The 21,754-nt window shown below is 42.0% G+C and overlaps 1 protein-coding gene across 1 annotated transcript in view; it reads left to right on the top strand.

The window, feature by feature from the left end:
• The window catches only part of vwa8 (von Willebrand factor A domain containing 8), a 116,591-nt gene that overhangs the window by 84,215 nt on the left and 10,622 nt on the right, over positions 1 to 21,754 (top strand). The window contains exons 38-40 of the mRNA XM_031295421.2: positions 11,903 to 12,011; positions 12,704 to 12,860; positions 18,950 to 19,058. Coding sequence (XP_031151281.2) covers positions 11,903 to 12,011; positions 12,704 to 12,860; positions 18,950 to 19,058 — 375 coding nt within the window. The remainder of the gene's footprint in view (positions 1 to 11,902; positions 12,012 to 12,703; positions 12,861 to 18,949; positions 19,059 to 21,754) is intronic.

A 21,754-nucleotide genomic window follows, 5' to 3' on the forward strand; every position in this document is an offset into this window, starting at 1 on the left:
GTACATTCTAGTACAAGCAAGTAAACCAACAAAAACCAAAATACTCCGCAAACATATCTTACAAAATTAGTGTAAATGATTAAAATAAGGATTTTCATGTTCCAAAAGGAGTAGGAAGAAGTTAAAAAATATAAATGAGCCCCCTTTTTCTGCTTCTCTACTAAAGTTATATACAAACAATTAAATTCTTCACTTATTTATGTATGTATACATACACATACATGCATATATACCTACTTACAGGCACACAGACACATGCATACACACACAATCTTTTTTTCCTTTTCCAGCTATTACCTACCGGTCCATGTTTCATCTGTCAGTTAAATCAAACCGAATAATAACTTATCCAAACTAGACATAATATATAACCCCAAGAACAAATACAGTCAGTACACAATACAATCACCTCGAGTCCTTCTCGTACCCATCCAATACATTGATTTTAAAAAAGATGATTGGGTAATGAATAGAAATGAATGAATAAAAATACTTGCAGCCTGCAGTTTCTCTCCAAACCACAGAGGGGCAGTGGTACTTTATAAATAACTACAGTGAGGACGATTTCAGCTGGAATGCTTGCCTCACTCTGCCAGAATATATAAGCTGCTGAAACATTCCTGATTTTGTGCTAACCGGAATGTTTCCAGGCCCGAAATTTATGACCCGGCTGTACTCTGGGTGGGTGTGTATGAATGGATGGCCATTGTGCTGATGATGCAATAGGTTTGACCCTCAGTATGGGTCAGAGCATGTTCGGACCAGCATACTGAGAAAGCATTGTTAGGGTGCCCACATACACATAATGTAGCCTCCCAGATGTAGTGGGCATTGATGCACATCTGGGGTTTGTGCACACGGCAGTGAGAGAGAGAAGCCTTTAAGTGGACTAAAAACGAGGATATTAAAGAGACTGATCATACAATTGGATGATGTAGATGAGTGACTGTTTTCTCCCTTGAATCTTTAATAAGTTATATAAATTCACAAATTGACTATTAAGTTCTGTGTGCCGTTTGAGCATCATTTACGCCAAACACAAGTAGTTTGTTTTGACTACTCCATTGTCTACCTTTTACTCCTGCAAGAACTTATGAGGAGAAGTAATCATTATGATTTTGCGTACTCATTCTGTGTTGCCATGACTCCAGAGAAATAGATTTCCTTAAGGGTGTGCTGTGGTCCAACCCAGGGCTACTGAACCAAAAATGAAGCTGTGACTGAGAATATATTCATTCATGCACATACTCCCATGCACCTGCACACCTGTAATGCACACACGGGACCCCTCCGTGGCCTAGATTCCTCAGGAGTCAGGTCGTCTTTGAAGGGGCACCTTGAGTCCACTGTAGGTCAGACTTACACAGGCTCTCCCTGTGCTCTATGTTAGCTCACTGGAAGCAACAGTAGCACTACTGTATTTAAACATACCTGCCTACAAGGCTCTCTGTATATCTGTTTAGAGGTATGCTACTTTACATATCTCACCTCACTACGAGCTCACTTGTTTGCATGTGGCAAATATGCACTGGGGCTCCAGATCTGCAAAGGAGCAAGAGAAAATATGTCATAAAAATATGCCATATAGATGTTAAAATCATTTCTTGATATCAGACAGAATTGTCAACTCATTACACCCCGTTTCCATCTTCAGTCTGACATCACCTCCACTCTAAACAATTTGGGTGGGGTAGGGGGGGATTTGATTTTCCCTATACCCAACGTCATTTTAAGGCCGGGGCTCCCTGTGCTCTGTGTTAGCTCACTGGAAGCAACAGTAGCACTACTGTATATGAACATACCTGCCTACAAGGCTCTCTCTATATCTGCTCAGATATACGCTACTTTACCAGACCTTAGGAGCTCACCCGTTTGCATGTGGCAAATATGCAATACTTGCCAAATACCTTGTTTTTATGACACGCTTAAAGAGTGCAACAATCAGGCTTTAGACCAAAGTATGAAATGAAAAAAGGGAAAGCAGGAAATAAAAGAAATTAGGGCTGCAGCTAACGATTATTTTCATTGTTGATTAATCTGTTGATGATTCTCTAGATTAATAGTTGGATTAGTTGTTTTGGTCTATAAAATGTCTGTGTCCCAAAAGCCCAAGATGACGTCCTCAAATGTCTTGCTTAGTCTACAACTCAAAGATACTCAGTTTACTGTCACAGAGGAGAGAAGAAACTAGAACATATTCACATTTAACAAGTTGGAATCAGAAAATTTGTACTTTCTTTACATTAAAAATGACTTCAATCAAAATAGTTGGCGATTCATTTAACAGTTGACAACTAGTTGATTCATCTTTGCAGCTCTAATGCACACACATACTTGTGCCGGCATAAAGAAATCTTCTTACCTCTTGATGTATGTATGTTTTTTTTTTAACCAGGTAGGCCGTTGAGAACAGGTTCTCATTTACAACGGCGACCTGGCCAAGAAAAGCGTAAGCGTACAAGATAACATACAGTTTCACATTCAACATAGTGCAAGAAAACAGAATACAATAGGCTACAAAGGTACAGATTAAGTAGGCATTTCAATGCCGGCACAAAGTGAGGTGTAAATAAGTCGATGGATGTGCGAAAGTGAAAGGGTGATAACATAATAAACATGAAATAGACAATCTATAACATTGCTGATATGTAGTAAAGAGTCAGAAAACAGTGCAAACTTAAATTGTGGGCAAGATATTGATGTGGATCCTGTAATCAGTTATAACGCAGTATATATAAATCGATAGTCTATATGAATGCGGAGAAGTAGTGAAGTCAATATACAGTTAGTGCAAGATGTAGTCTAGTTAGTGATGTGGATCAGTAATAACACAGTAAACATGAACAGACAGTCTGTAAAAATGCTGAATATAGTATATATGTATAGTATGTCAGAGCTGATTACCAGGTTTTATTAGCAAAGATCATGTCTGTTGAGAGGAAAGACGAAAGCTCTTAGCCTTCGACTTTGCCTGTTTGTGTGTGTGTGTGTGTGTGTGTGTGTGTGTGTGTGTGTGTGTGTGTGTGTGTGTGTGTGTGTCAGTGCATGCGTATGCGTGCGTGCCTGCAGGTGTGCATGACTGTTTGACGTTGCTCTATAACAGCGCCGTGACATCATCATTATACAAACAGATGCACAGCAGACATCAGCCATCATCTCTCACACAACACGTCTATTGTTCAACTAGTGCCAAGTAGGTGTCAGCAGGTATCCAGCATAATATGACCACATTGATAGCAGTTCACTCTTATATAGCCACTCACTCAACCTGAAACTTAATTGTACAATATGGTTTGTTTTTACACCCGTATGTCAATGTGTGGGTGTTTTTTTTCTGTGGCTCTGGTTGGACACCTGCCATCTTTTTCCCTCCCTTCCTCCCCAACTGAAGCTGAAGCTATCTTATCAGTCACACTCATACGCACACATACACTCGCTTGATCTGTCAGAGTTCAAATCGTCTGCAGCAGCGCCTTGCAGACTTGCGCCACAATCTGCAAACAACAGAAGTTAACAGTAACCTTCTTAAAATGTGCAAGTAACATTATTTTTGCAACAAAGCGTGGAGCTGTATGGCACCACATCACACTCTTCCATGCTTTAGACCATAAGTCAAGTATAAAAATGACCAAATTTGAGTTCTGAGACACCTGCATGCACACGCAGCATACCTTGGATTCATAAGCTCAGACAAATAAAAGAGCGTTTCACATTTACAGGCTCATAACGTAGACACAATTTCACGTGTTTAAACATTTATGTACAGGCATGCATTTATACCAACACGCATACACGCTAGTATGCACCCAAGTTCACACAGGGGCACGCATTCACTTCCCAAAAAGCCCTCAAAAGTAGGCTATGTGACTGCACACACACACACACACAGATGTCTTCACTCCTAAATCACTTTCTGTCTTTAGGCGTCTAAAGGGAGAATCAGAAATTTATGAGGCTATTAATGTCACAAGACGAGGCATGGGCCGCAGATGAGAGAGGAAGAGAGAGACGTCGGGTGAAGAAAAGACAGCGAGAGGGGGAAAAGTCATTGAGAGAGGAGGCTGGGAGAGAGACATTGATTCCCACAGTCATAAAAATGAGGTTTTCTCCACCGCGCCGCCTGCCCCACACTCGTCTTGCCTCTCTGTCTCGGGGTTAAGGTGCCATCTTTAGCTTAATGGGACCTATTTTTAAATAGGAATTAAACAATTTAAAATTGATAAAATGAACGTGGTTTGGGAGGGACACTGGTTCCTGAAGTGTTTTTTTCCTATTTAAATGTTTGTTTGTTTTGTTTTGTTTTTTACAACAATATCCTTAATGACCCGGATAGTTATGTATAAATGTGTATAATTTTGGCGTGGAAGCCGTAAACAGACTGAGACATGTAGAATAACACTAATACTAGGTGATCATGTCAGAAACAAATGTTTTCATGTATAGTATTCATGTATTTAAGAAAATAATGGTCCTGCTGGGACATTGTAATGTGACACACACACACACACACACACACACACACACACACACACACACACACACACACCCACACACACACACACACACACACACACACACACACACACACACACACACACACACACACACCACCCTGTCACTACATTGTCCAAATGACTCATACCTCTTTCACAACCAGAGCAGGAACTTGAACCGTGTGTGACCGCTCTCGGAGACCAGAATGGACACATGCCGTAAAGCTTCACTCATCATTTTTCCTAAAATCCAAAAGTAGAGCATTCGTCACCCCTTTACTGGTTGTGACTGATCCAGAATAGAGTCCATTACCAGCCTGAAGACACATCCACGAGTTATGTTGTCACCAGCATTGCAGGTTTATCCAAACACAGTGTAATGACAACGGTGGATTACTAAGACAAGCAGGGAACTGTGACCATCAGGGCCTGATGGAAGTGTTTAGGGGTGCAAGATATATCGACTCAATATCGTTATCGCAATATCACGTTGCGCATTATTATATCGAAAGTGTCGCGATACGTATGCAATATTTAGCTTATTTTGTGGAGCGCTGCGTCCCGTCCGTTGGCTGTGTGACTTAGTTGTGTTTGATTTAGAGCCCACTTGAAACGCTGTAATGATCATCATTTCATTGGCCAGTTACCATGGTTACCGTGCCGCCTGCACATGTTAGTGCACGTCAGCGCACGGGTCCACTACGTGACAAACCCTATGGAGCGTACCACGTCTGTGCATATTTCAACAGTGACAGTGTAAGTGAAGAAATAGATAGAGACAACTAAACGAATCAGGGAAGCGAAAGAAAAGTTGTGTCCTGTTCTCTTTATTTATATATTTTATACTGTCCAACCAGTAAAACCTGTCCTGTTCTCTTTATTTATATATTTTATACTGTCCAACCAGTAAAACATGTCCTGTTCTCTTTATTTATATATTTTATACTGTCCAACCAGTAAAACCTGTCCTGTTCTCTTTATTTATATATTTTATACTGTCCAACCAGTAAAACATGTCCTGTTCTCTTTATTTATATATTTTATACTGTCCAACCAGTAAAACATGTCCTGTTCTCTTTATTTATATATTTTATACTGTCCAACCAGTAAAACATGTCCTGTTCTCTTTATTTATATATTATATACTGTCCAACCAGTAAAACCTGTCCTGTTCTCTTTATGTATATATTATATACTGTCCAACCAGTAAAACCTGTCCTGTTCTCTTTATTTATATATTTTATACTGTCCAACCAGTAAAACATGTCCTGTTCTGTAGACATGGTCCTTATTTATTTATTCATGTTGGACCAGTCCAATATTACCGTCAGTTGAAATAAACCTTGTGTTGTAAGAAAACTTGTTTAATTTGTTATGAATCTATTTTGATGCGTTTCCCCATACCTTTTGTAATTTTACATATGTTTAAAAATATCGAAATTAATATCGATATCGTAAATATTCATAATCGACATCGCAATATCACATTTTGTCAATATCGTGCAACCCTAGAAGTGGTGCTGTGTTGTCAGGGAAAAAACAGTGTGTGTGTGGTGTTTATCAAGTGATCGTAATCACATCCATAAACACTCAGTGAGATTGATATGTCTAGCCGGTACAGCTAAGCCTTTTGAAGACACATTCCCGCGCATCAGGTGCACACCGTCACTTCCCAACGTGGCACAGGCATGTGTGCAGCAAAGCTCATGTTCTGGTAGAGATACTCATGAGTCTCTGAGCTAGTGTCCAAGTCAAGTCTCTGAGCTAGTGTCCAAGTCAAGTCTCAATTCTTAGAGCTAGTGTCCAAGTCAAGTCTTTGAGCTAGTGTCCAAGTCATGTCTTTGAGCTAGTGTCCAAGTCAAGTCTCAATTCTTAGAGCTAGTGTCCAAGTCAAGTCTCTGAGCTAGTGTCCAAGTCATGTCTCTGAGCTAGTGTCCAAGTCATGTCTCTGAGCTAGTGTCCAAGTCAAGTCTTTGAGCTAGTGTCCAAGTCAAGTCTCAAGTCTCTCATGGTTATAGCAAGTGTTGTATCACCTGCTGCGTTCCATCCAGGCTGCTTAGAACACTGCATAGCTATATATAATAACATCAACTAACGACAGTCAGAGTTAACCTCCCGTAGGTCGTAGCTAAAGCAAGAAGCAAGCTAACGTTAGATGGCCAATGCTGAGTTTGACATGTTTGCTAACCTATCAGGGTGCGTTTTTCAGCTGCCTGATAAAATTAGACGTGGTTGAGCCAGAATCCTTTATCGTGATAGCACATATTTTGCATTCAGCGCTTCTTTTGTTTGGGCCTTGTTGTCTGAAGTATTCTAAAGCCAAAGCTTCTGATGAATGGCACAGCAGCTGCCGGTGCGGTCGACATGTTTGTTGTCCTCTCTCATGTGTGGCCTCGCGGAGCAGATGCGTTACAGATTACGTGTTACGTAGGTAGGTTAAAGGTTACGCAGGGAGGGGAATAACCTTTAGCTCATCAGACGTTTCCTAAAAATAAAGATTGTTCACGAGTCCCGCAGCTCGAGTCTGAAGTCTTTTGAGGACGGGTCTCAAGTCAAGTCTGAAGTCACTGTGTGTGCGACTGAAGTTTGACGCGAGTCAGAGTCTCAAACTTGAGTCCCCGTCTCTGTGTTCTGGTGCTGTTTGGTACTGTTTGGTGCTGTTTGCGGTGTATGACTCATGCATACATTAGTGTGTAATCGGAGAGCGGTCACATGGCGGAGGTGACCTGTGGTGACAAACCTCTGACCCTTTACCTCACCACAGAGCGATGGCACCGAGCTCTCTCTGGTTACTTCTGCGAGCACACACACACATGCACACGCACACGCACACACACACACACACGCCCCCCCCCTCCTCATTTACCTGTATAGGTGTACCTAATAAAGTGGCCAGGGAGTATAACTGTGGTAAAATAGATACATCAGCGATAAACTAATATCGCTCGGATTTACATATGTTGCTGCTTATTTTTTTTAAATTCAGGTTTGAAATATTTATTTACTTCTGTTATTATTATTATTATTATTATTATTATTATTATTATTATTATTATTATTATGATTCACTTAAATTGTGTTTAGAAAAGTTAATTGGATTATTATGTTGAAAAATGTTTAAGATCAGTGATTTGGATCATTATTTCAGTTTTTTTACTTTCAGATATTCATATGTACTCTCCTAGAGAGGTAAAAGAGGACAGCTTTTTCTTGGTAGATTGACCGTGTGAATGCTTAGACTGGCTGTTAAAATGTGTGTGGTAAAAGTGAATAAGCGTTTTCAGCTATTAACACGGTGCCCATCTGCACGGCATTTAAAACCAACATCTGCTCCAGATGTGAAGGCGGAGATTGGAAAACTTGAAAAGCAGAAATGCCTGAGAGATGGTCTCTGAATACATGTTGAGAGGCACATTTTATTTTAAAGTGCTCATATTATGCTTTTTGGCTTTTTCCCTTTCCTTTATTGTGTTATATATCTTTTTTGTGCATGTTATAGGTTTACAAAGTGAAAAAGCCCAAAGTCCACCCCAAAGGGACTTACCATCTCCAACAGAAAACACTGTTCACAAACTGCTCCAAACAGCTCTATTGTAGTCCAGCCTTTACTTCAGAGACAAACGTGGTCACTTTGGAACACACGTTATAATGCTCGCCTAGCTGCTAGCATGGCACGCCCTCATACTCTGCTTCTGACTGGCTAGTAGTCCTTACCTAGCTGCTGGCATGACTCCCAACAAAGATGGAACAGAAGTGAGAGGTCTCACTCTGTAGCTAAAACAGAGAGCTCAACACACAGGGTGAAAAGAGGAGCTGCAGCAATGTGCAGTACAACAAAATATGGTGTTTTTTTGACAATTAAACCATGTAAACCTATTCTGATATAACCTCTAAATACAATTATGAACCTGAAAATGAGCATAATATGAGTGCACTTTAACATTTCTGTTTCTAGCAAGACCATTGCCGTCAAAAAATTATTTACACATTGAAGATACAATACGATACAACTTCTTTTTTTTTTAAAGATTATTTTTTTGGGCTTTTCCACCTTTATTTTGACAGGACAGCTAGATGCGAGAGGGGGAAGACATGCAGGAAATCGTCACAGGGCGGATTCGAACCGTGCGTCGAGGCATAAACCTCTAAGTATATGTGCGCCTGCTCTACCCACTGAGCCAACCCGGCCACAGATACGATACAACTTTTATTGTCAGCCAGGGCTGAAATTTGTTTTCCATCCCTGGGTAGCTCATATAAGAAAGAGGACATAGACATACAGACATACATAAGATGAATAACACCAAAGGACATACATGAAACATTACCACAAATGACATAAACACACAAGTAAGGAAACAAAGCATACATGTATAACAACAGAAACATGACATGAACATACACACAGACAAGGTCTTGGAGACTTGACTGTTTGAAGGCAGAAGCAGATATTCTCTGTGCAAAACATGTGAGGAGTCATTTGAAATGTTCCTGGCCAGTCTGATCATACTATTATTGTGAGCTTCCTGTAAGGAGTGTGCTACAGGTAGTAAGATAAGCCTACTATAGGTAAGGTTGCCACTACGGTAGCCATACAGTTAAGCTTAAAGATTCACTGTGCCTTCCGCATCTATGTTAAACGTTAAAACATGATGTATAAATACTATTCATTTACTGTCATCCATTGGGCCCAGTTTAATGTGCAACTCAGTTGTCTACAACATATGCAGTAGGAGGTCCCTACTACCTACAATAAAACATGCTCACGAGCAAATTATATCATTTCAAACGCGAAGAGTAATATCTGCACGAATTATATAATTTGCTTGTGAGCGTGTTTTATGGCACTCGCGGGATATGACATAAACCTGATGCCATATCTGTCACTCTTTCAGCTTAGGGGTCCCTGGGCTAAAAGACGTTGAAGACCCCTAGTCTACACGTAGCCTTAGTGTGTTGTTTAGTCTAAATCTGCATGAGAAATATCAAACATATTGTGTCCAGACTGATCTCATGAAGTGGCGTATGTATGACACGCCAATTCGTATGCCATTGTTGGCGTGTTATCAAGACGCATACTCGCTTTTTAGCGTGTTTATCAACGCCGTTTGGCCTCCATTGACTTACATTACCTTGCGATTGCGTGTGCATTTACGCTGTAGCGAGTAGTAAAAAAGGGCGTGTATGTTTACGCGATAACACGACAAGTGGCGTGTATGTTTACGTCCGTTGTATACAGCGTAGACATACACGCGGATAGGTCAAAATGCATACAGGTAACACGCCACTTGGCTTTAGGAAAGTGGGCGTGTATGTTATGATGTACGCAAAGTCAGGATGTCATGTTGCTGTGTCCAACACTTCCCGTCGGTCCACTGTACGCGCTGGTTCCCACAGTGAGTGTTATCTTGTCCTTGTAATCTGACATGGTTTATATCAGACTGAGCCTCCTAATCTCTGCTAAATATAGAGAGCTCTGCTGATGATGTGAGGACGGAGCCTGAGTTTGAGGTGTGGACAGTGGGTCAACGGAGGGACAGAAGGGGGTGTCTCTCAGCTGGATTGCTGCTCCTACTAGATAAGTGTCTGTTCAACCGCTCAGTGCATGACAAACCAAGAAAAAATCAAAAACAGCAAAGATGGAAGGGGCCTATGTCATTAAAAGAAGTCTAAATATGACACTGGGCTATGGCCAATGAAAGGGTGCACTATTATCAATATGTGCGTAAGTGTATGTATATTTACATATTATATTATTTTCATTTTCCTTCTCTCAAATGTCAGGTAACAGCAGCCGTATTCCTTTAAACAGAAACAGTTTTGACTTTGTCTTTACCATTCCTCTATCTGATTTTTTTCCCCCACATTTGATACCACTTGAGTGGTTTTTGTACCAGTTTGAAAATAATAATAAAAAAAACCTGAATGACACAAATAAAAAAAAAAAAACAGCAAAGATAATAACACACACAGCCGTCCCCAGTTGACAACCAAACCTCATTCCCCAAAGATACCGTTCAGTTTCCCCGCAGTATGTAAGAATGCAGCTGAACTACAGGGGATGCACTTAGTCTCCCACTGAACTACCCATTCCTCTCTCACTCTTTCATGCGTGCCAGACTCTGGCCGGCCGCCCTGCCTCAGTATGAGAGCCAGCATGCTGATTTTGGCACCGATGGTGGCGTTGAGATGGACCTAAAAATCCAAAAGCTTTAGCCTCTCTGTGTCGCCGCTCCCTCCCCTCTACATCACTCTCCTGCAGAGAAAGACAAAGACTATTCTGTCTATCCCGTGGAAAGCTCAGACCTTAGAGATACAAAGTGCATTCTCTCGATGCTCTGACTGTGTGAGAGGTAGCTGATTGTTTAGGTGTTTTGTTGGCTGTCACACATACTGATTCAATGCATCTGGAGGTTATCAAAAAAGAAGGTTTTAAGAGTTGGGTGAAAAAAATTACAATCTAATAAATCTATTAGTGGCAAAGGGTTAGGGTTAATACTACAATTGCAACCCAATTTGTTTTCTTTGAAGCTTTTTTTCAGAGTGTTTTAACACTGTAAACACAGCTTTTCTCATGAAACGGATTCCCTGAGCCATTTTCAAATGTTATCCAATAACTGGTTATCTAAAGGCATAGTTCAGATTTTTTGAAGTATGGTTGTATGAGGTACTTCTTGTAAAGAAGCAGGCAGGATTGCCAACACGGAAGCTAAGCAATGGCCTGCTGTGGAAGGGGGGCAACAGCTAAACGCATTTTAGACACCTAAAAACATCTATGTCAGTAACTATATTAAGAATATTTTCAGCGCTTCACCTTGCTGCCAGACAGCCCTTTACGACGGGGAACTGAAGCCGTTATCTCTGCTCTCTTCAAAGCCACCAGACTCCTTTGACAAAAACAGTCATTTTACCTCACAGAACACGGGCGTTGCTGCTCTACCGCTGCCTCCGGTGCTTGTGTTATTGTGTGACTTTGGTTTTTCAAAATGAAAAATGTCAGGAGCTCATAAAACTAACAAACAACTAACCAATGGAGGCAGCGGTAGATCAGCAACTCCCGTGTTCTGTGAGGTAAAATGACTGCTATTGTCAAATGAGTCTGGTGGCTTTGAAGAGAGTATAGATGGATATAATTATCAGGATGGATAGAAATAGATTATCTAGAGTTACAGAGTCATTGTTTTTGGAAAAATGACACATACATGGCAAGATAGTGATGGGTAGAAAATATTCTTCTACAATAGTTTTCTTTTTGTGAGTTGGGGCTGAACCGAACCTTTAACCCTCATAAGCTAGGGGCATCTGTTGTCTCACTTCAGAGGCTTAGAACATCTGCACAGATGTATGTGAATCTGCACCTATATGCTTTAAGCTGACCCACATGGTATCTCTCGCTCCTCTCCTTTCAGATTACCATCCAGAGGGACAGCGGTCTGGATGTCAGTGCCCCGAAACATGGCAAGTTCGACCCCAACAACGCTCCTCACGTTGGGGGAAACCAGTGGGCAGGAGGCACAGGTAACCAGTATTTCTTACTGGGTCAGCAGCAACATGCACTAATTATATATATCATATATATTTATTGAAATCTGTGATGAAATTTTACAAACACATTAATATGATTGATAAAAAGGTGTAGCAGAGACAGCAGTTGCCCTTAGCAAGGCACTTAGCCTCCGTCTGCTCAACTGCTTAAGAGGATGGTAGTAAAAACTGTACTTATATATACTGTATGTGACTTTATAAATGTGAAGGGGCAATCATAGTGGTGAAACAGTTGGCTTGTTAACTCATTAGTCAGTCAATAGAAAATGAATAGACACCAATTTTGATGATTGATGTTGAAGGACATCATCTTGAGCTCTGGGAAATTGAGATGGGCATTTTATTTTTTTCTGAAATGTTATACACTAAACAATCAATTAAACAAGAATCCAAAGATAAATCTTCATGAAATTGTTAATTGCATCCCTTGGTGTTCAGCTTTTTCGTGGAAGGTTAATAAAAAAATAAGCAGAGAAGCACTTATCAATAGTTCAACGAATGATCGTGTATGGTAATGTGTTAATTTTATAGTAAAATCAGTGGGAACTTTGTACTGAGTTAATGGAAACTCTTTCTCGAAACTCTCTTTAAAATCAGTTATTTGTTTTCGAAAGTGCCTGCAACAACTGTGATCGGTTCATCTCTAATAAGATGTTTCTTTGCAGGCGGCAGAGACACGGCGGGGCTGGGTGGCAAAGGGGGTCCCTATCGGCTGGATGCAGGACACAAAGTCTACCAGGTGTCCCAGGCTGAGAAAGATGCCGTTCCGGAAGAGGTCCGCAGAGCCGCCCGCGAAATGGGTGAAAAGGCCTTCAAAGAAAGGTAGGTTGCTTTGAATAAAGAAAATACCATGAAGGAAAGCAGAAAGCATGTAGCATGGTCCATACTTAACCCATCACCCATATCCAAACTGAGTTAGCTCCACAGGTGTGAAACTGTGTGGAGGCACAGATGTTTTGGACTGACTCTCTTTTTCCACTTTGGAAACTTCCCTGTGTGTGTGTGTGTGTGTGTGTCTGTGTGTGTGTGTGTGTGTGTGTGTGTGTGTGTGTGTGTGTGGCGGGTGGACCATGGAAGTATAATAAAAACTGGATACAGCATTCGAGGCAGAGCCCCGTTCATTCTTATGGAAGTTTCTCAGTGGCACATGGAGCCAAAAATGACCTGTTTTAGCATCACTTCACTGATTACCAGTCCAGTACAGAATTCAAATTAAAATCCTGGTGCTTACTTTTAGAGCCCTGCACGGTCAAGTTTCTCCCTACATCTCTGACTTGATACAGCTTCATACTCTCACCTGTAGTCTGAGGTTATTAGTTCAGAAACTATTAGTGGTTCCCCGCACTCGATTTAAAACTAGAGGGGACCGATCAGTCCCCGCAGTGGCTTCTAGGCTGTGGAATGCCTTGCCTCCCTCTCTACGTTGTGTGAATTCTGTCAAATCTTTTAAAAAGCAATTGAAGACTCTCCTATTCAAGCAGGCTTTTAGTTAGCCGAGGGGTTTTTATGGATGTTTGTTATGTTTTCTATATGTATTTAAATTTTCTTGTATTTTAATTTGTTGTATTGTATTACATTTTATTGTGAAGAAGTGATTTTTATCAGTGAAAGGTGCTATACAAATAAACTTGACTTACTTACCTGGATGATCGCCGCTGCTTCCGCACTGTGCGGCCCACAGAGCAGGTGCACTGGAGACCTACGAGGGCCGAGCCGGCAACTTCCGGTTTAGCGCTCCGCTAACTTGAATGGGGAATTAATGATTTAATTGTGCGGCTCTTCTAGACTTTCCAAATGTTATCGGCCTGAATTGATCAAATTCTGGTATTGAAACGAGCCATTTTGCGAGGCTTGAGACACTTAAAACATGTAGCCACTGATTTACAGACTTCTCTTTTGCCATGTAAGTCTACGGGAAAAAGTCGTTTTGGGCCAGAGGGCATCGTGTGACGGGCCAGGAGTTGTAATTCCACTGTTTGGCCACTACTGTATGTTCAATTTGCTTCAAAGCCTGACGCACTTCCTGGGGCCCTGGTGTGGGCCTTTTTGTTTAGGCCATTTGCAGGGTTTCCTGGTCAGTCAGCCATCCCAGGTATGGTGCTCCATCCTGGGTAAACAACCACAGGCTGCAGTGCCCCGGCTGGATGGATGGATGAGCGCATTGGTAGATGCCACTGGCCTGTGTGTGTGTGTGTGTGTGTGTGTGTGTGTGTGTGTGTGTGTGTGTGTGTGTCTGCACTTACACACATTTGCTTCAGAGCGGAGGTTTAAGAGGGCACCCCTTTCACCAGCTCAACCATGAAGGCTGTCTCTGTTCTCTTTTGCTTCAAACAGTCTCTTTCTCTATACTTTCTTTTCTCCCCCATCCCCCTTATCCTCCCCCTTTCCTGCATGGCCCTTCTCACACACTGGCTGCTTTCACACCAAGAGGACAACCTCTCTCTCTTCTTTTTTGTGTCTTTTCTTCTTTCCTTGTTCTTCACTTGCTTTTCTAAATTTCTTCTTTGACACCCGTCCCCTCCCTCCCTGTCTTCTGCCTATCTATCAGTGTCCCACTAAGCCCGGAGAAACTCTTGTAGCTACATGCTGATACCCTGTTTCCAAGTAGATGTCACTGTACTTTGACACAGCAGGTGAGCACACACAACGGAAATACCTGCCTGATAGGGCGGCTTGATTTTATGTCTTTTTTTTTCTTTTTTTTTCATGTCCCACGCCAGCTCTGTCAGGCTTTTTCCATACCTTCTCATTCACCGATGTGTGTGCACAATCCTTTGTTTACATAGCTTTGGGTTAAGCATCAATCAAACTATGATCCTTCCCTAAACCCTTGAGTACCTGACACACACACACACACACACACACACACACACACACACACACACACACACACACAAGCAATAACAGGCTTAGGTATGCTTAAAACACCCAAGCGAGCATGTACACACACATACTCACACATCTCTAGATATGTTTCTGGCTATGTCTCCATACCTGCCAAATTTTTTATTGTGGATGTCGGGCAGAAACCTTGTTTCTCAATATTATGTCACTTATTTATTCATTCCATTTCCATAGTCTCGCGTTGCCAGACCTTCCTCCACAGCGCTGCGGAGGAGGGTCTGGCTAGTCCACAAAGTATTCCGGGATGGGAGAAAAACGTGCTCTGGTTTCTTGGCATTTCTTTAACCATTCCTGTTGTCCTCGGGTTAAATTTGACCCATTTTTAAAAGTTTCTATATCAGAATTTTTGGGTTTCTTTCAACCAAATTGTCAAAGAAAAATAACGTGGATGGTTCCATTCAATGCTCTTCACAATTAAAATAAATGATCAGTTCACTACTTTAATTAAATTTAATTGATTTATTAAATTCCATAGCATTTGAAAAGAAAATGGTAAAAGAATGTTGAAAAAAATGACAAAAATGTCTAAAAAAGCTGCAAAAACGTCAGAAAAACGACCAAAACGTCAAAAAAGTGTAGAAATAAGCGTAAAAAAAGTGATAAAAACTTCGGAAAAAGTGTCGAAAATTAGTTCGACTGGAAGTTGGTCGACTGGAAGACAACGCAAGGGTTAAACCAATCACAATCGTCTTGGGCGGCGCTAAGCCCCAGATGGAGCCACGGTGCCTCTGCAAAATAGCCTCGGGAAGGAACTTGTTTTGGTGGAACATGTGTACGTTCCAAAGTAGTTTTAGTCGTGCAACAGAAAACTCAGATTGGACAGATAGTCTAGCTAGCTGTCTGGATTTACCCTGCAGAGATCTGAGGAGCAGTTAATCATAGTCCTCAGAAATCCACCAGAGGTTAGAACGCCAACACAAAGAAAGAGGAAGGGGACGGACATCCGGTCGAAAAGAAGGACATCCGGCGGAATTTCCGGCAACAACGGAGCAATCTCAGAAGTGGAAAGTCGTGGATAGAGACTAGGATTCCCACAGTGTTCATCGTTTAGAAGGTTTTTTATCCGCAGAGGTCTCCTCTCCAAAACAAACGGACCCACTGATTGAAACCGGTAAAAAATACAGAATAGAGCTGCCACTAATGTTTGCACAGCTTTTTTCTCTGATAACTTAAAGTGCTCATATTGTGCTTTTTGGCTTTTCCCCTGTCGTTTATTGTGTTATATATCTTTTTGTGCACGTTATAGGTTTACAAAGTGAAAAAGCCCAAAGTCCACCCCAAAGGGACTTACCATCTCCAACAGAAAACACTGTTCACAAACTGCTCCAAACAGCTCTATTGTAGTCCAGCCTTTACTTCAGAGACAAACGTGGTCACTTTGGAACACACGTTACATACTCGCCTAGCTGCTAGCATGGCACGCCCTCATGCTCTGCAACTGACGAGCTAGCAGTACTTACTGTGCATGTGTGACTCCCAACAAAGATGGGACAGAAGTGAGATGTCTCACTCTGTAGCTAAAACAGAGAGCTCAACACACAGGGTGAAAAGAGGAGCTGCAGCAATGTGCAGTGCGACAAAAAATATGGTGTTTTCTGAAAATGAAACCACATAAACCTATTCTGATATAACCTCTAAATACAATTATGAACCTGAAAATGAGCATAATATGAGCACTTTAATATCCAGACGTCCAACTACTAAAATTTATTATCCGATGACTACAATTCTTCATCCGTTTAAAATATAGTTAAACTACTAAGATCTTAAAAAAGTGTATTGTGAAAATGTGGCTTTAAACTGAAAAAAAATGGAAAGCATCGCTCAAGAATTGATGAGCGTTGGATAATTGGATTATTGTTCAGCGTTAACCATATTTCACACTTTTTATTACAATACAGAAATGCTACGTTTGTGGGAAGCTGTGATGGACAGATGTTTGACAGAATGGACGCGTACAAGAACAAAGCCACTGTCAAAACTCACAATTTGCAAAATAAAATGAGAACAAAAACAATATGTGAACAGAAAGCCATCCTCTTCTAAAGCCGGGGACTGGCAGGTCTTATGGATGGAAGGTCACTGTTTGTGTATTGTGTGTCGTCGCAGGGAGTGTCAGCATAAGTCCTTGTTTTTGTGGCTGTTGTGTGTGAAATGTCAGTGTCTCCACCCCGAGCCAAAACAGACTCTTTCTCTGTATTTGTCATCCACTCTCTTTCTCCTGTTTAGGTCAAGGTTCAGGAATTTGAAGGAAACAGTCGCGGCCACTGGCCAGAGTGTCTGCTGCTCACCACATACACTCTCACGCATCCTCACCCACACGTGCACACACCTAGGAATGTGTGGAGGAGGTTACCCTGCTATGTAGTGTTCTGTGGGCTGACATGGTGTGGTGTGAATGCAGCGGAACAGACAGGGAGACTGTGTGTGCAGGTCCAAAATAACTGGAGTGCATTATGTGTCATGAGAATGAAGGCCAATTACCGGAACTACACATGAATGGGCTACAATCAAACATACATGTTTAATATTCATTAAAGGAAAGTCGTTCACATTATTATCAGCTACTGTACCAGTCAAATGATGCTGACATTTTGCTTGGAGGGTCAGGACACTTTTCACTTCTCTTTCACAGTTTAAAGTGTTTTTTATTTGTTTGTTTTTTTTATGTCCCTACATATTCAATCTTTCATTATTTTTGCGGCAAGAAGACACCAAAATGAGGTTTGGACTTTGGAGTTTGCAGACATTCATCCCTTGTCTGCGTGGATTTTAGCTGGGTGCTCCTGTTACATTACGCAGTCCAATTACATACAGGTTTCCAATGAATTTCCAATGCTAAATCCTCTGGGGGAGAGAGGGAGAGAGTGAGAGAGAGAGAGTTAGAGAGAGAGAGAGAGAGAGAGAGAGAGAGGGTGAGTGAGAGGGAGGGAGAGAGAGACAAGGGGGGGTGGGGAGGGAGAAAGAGGAGGAGAGGAGAGAGATTTTGTCTCTTTGATTGCATGGCTGATGCCAGCGCAGTCTACACAATACGTCTGTCTTACTCTACTGTCATACACACACATACACACACACAGGTTTGTTGCAAGCCGTGACACATAAAGTCAGAGCCTCTCCTCCATCCTTCCATCCCTACCTGCTTTTTGAAGTCACTGCGCTGTATCTCTGTGGTGGTCACGGTCTGGTTGTCACAAAAAGTTTCAAACACCTGGCAGAGATTTCCTTCACCCCTCACCTCTCTCTCTCTCTCTCTCTCTCTCTCTCTCTCTCTCTCTCTCTCTCTCTCTCTCTCACTCTCTCTCACACACACACACACACACACACACACACACACACACATCAGTGTACATGGTGAGGGTAGCAGCCTTACCACACACAAGGAGGATTCTGTGTCTGTGTGTGTCAGCGATACTGAAGTACCTGCACAGTGGGATTATACTGATAAGCTCGGCTTGGGGGGCACAGCCCACCTGTCTTGTCAAGTCCACAGGTGTTGTTTTTGGAGAGAACACACACACACACACACACACACACACAAAAGAGGAGCTCCATATTTAACAACACTGACCTCTGTGTCAGTTTGTCCACAGGTGTCCTGAGCTCTTGAAGAGATTTCTCAGTCCATTTTCACTCTTTCTTTCTCTATCTACCTGACCTTTTTCAAGAGGGAAATGAAGAAGCAGTAGCTTCTAATTTACCAAAGAAATGCAGTTGTTATTCTGCTCTGCTGCATCGTGGTTGCATCCTTAGACTTGCCTGTTTTTGAAATTAAAACGAAATGGAGTTCTTTTGGGAAAAGCATGTCAAGGAGAAGTTAATGCTTTGCAGCAGCACTCTCAGCTTTTGCAGTGATTATGTTTGAGAATAGGAAGCGGAGGCAGAGTATAGAGAACTCATATCCAACATACTGTATACTTGAATACAACGGGTGGTTTGCCTAAAACATATCAGATCAAGTCATGTGTCTCTCCTCTCCCTCTGTGTGTCTCTCCGTCCCTCTGCCTCAGGTTGAAAGAGATTGATATGAGCGAGTATGATGCTGCCACGTACGAGCGCTTCTCCAACGCCGTCAGGAGACAAGTCCAGTCACTGCGCATCATCCTGGACAGTTTACAGGTTAGCTTCTCTCTACTCCATCACACTTCTTTATTTCTTTTTTTTTTTTTTAAACATGATTTCTTTTTGATATTCCTAAATTCTGTAGAACAAGGCACAGCCGTGACAGCTCAGAGCCTCACTGGTACCTTCATGAATGAAAGGAATCGATGAAGCCAGTTTCTACATCAGTTCAATGAAATATCTTTATCAAAATCTTACCAGCGATCTGTGGCTTATTGTCACTATGCATGATATATGACAGATGGCCAATTTAACTGACAGTAATTTTACTCACTATATTGCAATTTCTGTTGCCTTGGATCTTTCCTTTCGTAGCTTTGATCCGCAGCTGGTCAGTTGGTCCAAAAATAAAATTTACAAAAATCATGTGACGATAACAAGCCTTTTGGCGTTTTTCCATTACGTGGTACCTGCTCGACTCGCCTCGACTCTACTCGCCTTTTTTGGTTTTCCAAAAAAAGTCCCTGGTACCTGCTAACAGGTACTTTTTTTAGTACCTCCTCAGTTGAGGTTCCAAGCGAGCTGAGGCGATACCAAAAGGTGACGTGAAAGCGACAGAGGGGGGTGTCCGAACGCACCCCTGGCTCACAGCTAGTGAGGAGGTGGGTTAATAACGAGGCAAGCGATTATGATTGGCTAAGTCAGAGTCATGTTTCATGGTAGCCAATCAGAGCCAGTGTTTTTACATACATGCCAGCACACGCGCCACACACACACACAACAGCTAAACAGAGATTCGATGAAGCAGCAGAGATGGCGAGTCAGGAGCAATCCGATAAAAAGTTGGCACTACTTCAAATTCATTGTGGTCAAAGGCATGAACGTGCATGTAATGTGTACATTATGTCCAGGAGCGAAGACTTTGTCGACATCTGTTGTAAGCAACTCTAATTTAACGAAGCATCTCACAACGACACACGCATCTACAAAGCTAGCTAGTGGCCAAAAACACCGACTGAATTTCAAATCCCATTTGATTCAGTTGTATACATTTCCTCGTAGATTCAGCCTGATGTTATTCTTTGAAACCTTATTATGTTTTGAGAGAGAGAGAGAGAGAGAGAGTGAGTGAGTGAGTGGTCTCTTTGATTCCATGACTGATGCCAGCGCAGTCTACACAATACATTTGTCTTACTCTCCTGTCATGCAACCAGACACACACACACACACACACTGTGTTCACACAGGTTATTTGGAATGTCAGTGTATGTTCTTTGGTTTAAAATGTTTTTTGACATGACAGGTCTGCATGTTCAGGTCAGTTTAGTTGAACAGTTTAAGAATAATCCAACCTTTTTTTCTAGATTTCTTTGGGCTTTTCCACCTTTAATTTTTGACAGGACAGCTAGGTGAGAAAGGGGAGAGAGAGAGAGGGAGAGAGAGAGAGAGAGGGGGGGGGAAGACATGTAGGAAATCGTCACAGGTCGGACTCGAACCCTGGACCTCTGCGTCGAAGCATAAACCTCTCAGTACATGTGCGCCTGCTCTACCCACTGACCAACCCGGCCAAAATCCAACCTTTTTTTTTACTGTATAGTCAGACAGGAAGGACTGCAGTCCATTTGACCCTGGCCAGTCAGACAACAAAAGTCGGGGAGTCATAAAGTTGTTGGATGATAATCGGTTGACCTTATTCGACCCCAGAGACAGGAAGGAGGGGGCGCTGTACCATAGGAGCACCCTTATTGGCTGAGTGAATGAAAAGAAAAGGCTTAGGTAGGGGGTGGCGGTAATAAAATCCAGGATGTGATATTGTCTCCATTTCATTATTTTGGTTTAGATGTTCCTCCCTTTGTTTGAGCTTCTTACTGGAAATATGAGTTGATGCACGACTGTGTGTGTGTGTGTGTGTGTGTGTGTGTGTGTGTGTGTGTGTGCGCGTGCGTGTGTGTGTGTGTGAGACGAGAGGAAAATCATGCAGCATGTGTGAGAATGATTACAGAGCAGCGACACCAGGCCTTGCTCTATTATTCTCCCGTCCAGGTGTGAAGCTCTACAGTATTTGTATATGTTGTGGTGGGCGGGTGTTTGTGTGTGTGTGTTTGTCTGTGTTTGTGTTTTCCATCCAGGTGTTTGCGGCCATGCCAGCGCTGGCTCTGAACATGAAACGTCGGTTATTGTTTGGATTGGTCCCTGTAGCCCCGGGCTTCTTTCCCTCTGTAAAGATGATGGAGATTATACCAATCTCAGCAGGCGTGGCGCTATGATGTCATGTTATTTTGATCATACGTGAAGAGTGATTTAAGAAGTCACTGATAGTGTATTGTTTCCACCCCTACTAGTCTCACTTAGGGAAACCCCCTCTCTATTTATCTCTCCACAAAGAACTGGCGTGCCAAACGTAAACAGCTGCGCGCGTATTTGTCAAGCGTCTCAGAGAAGGAAATCAGTCCTAACTGGCCAAAGGAATTGCTAAACAATGCAGATGTGCTCCTACTGTACTTTTAGACCCAGGGAAGTAAAATTACTCATATTTGGCAGAGGCCCAACTTGTTAGGAGTTCTCAGTAGATGATAGTGATGCAGAGGGAGGAGAGACAGTGAGCTTATTAAAAGATAGCACATTGTCAAAAATGTTTTATTTTTTTTTGTGACTGATCTTGTGCAATGATGCAATTGCTCTATGAATAAAGAGACCACAACTAAGCAAGCTGACACTTTTTACAGTAAAACTGCACATTTTAGAGTGGCCTT

The sequence above is a fragment of the Sander lucioperca genome, chromosome 8 (genome assembly GCF_008315115.2).
Source record: "Sander lucioperca isolate FBNREF2018 chromosome 8, SLUC_FBN_1.2, whole genome shotgun sequence".
NCBI classification, from domain to species: Eukaryota; Metazoa; Chordata; class Actinopteri; order Perciformes; family Percidae; genus Sander; species Sander lucioperca.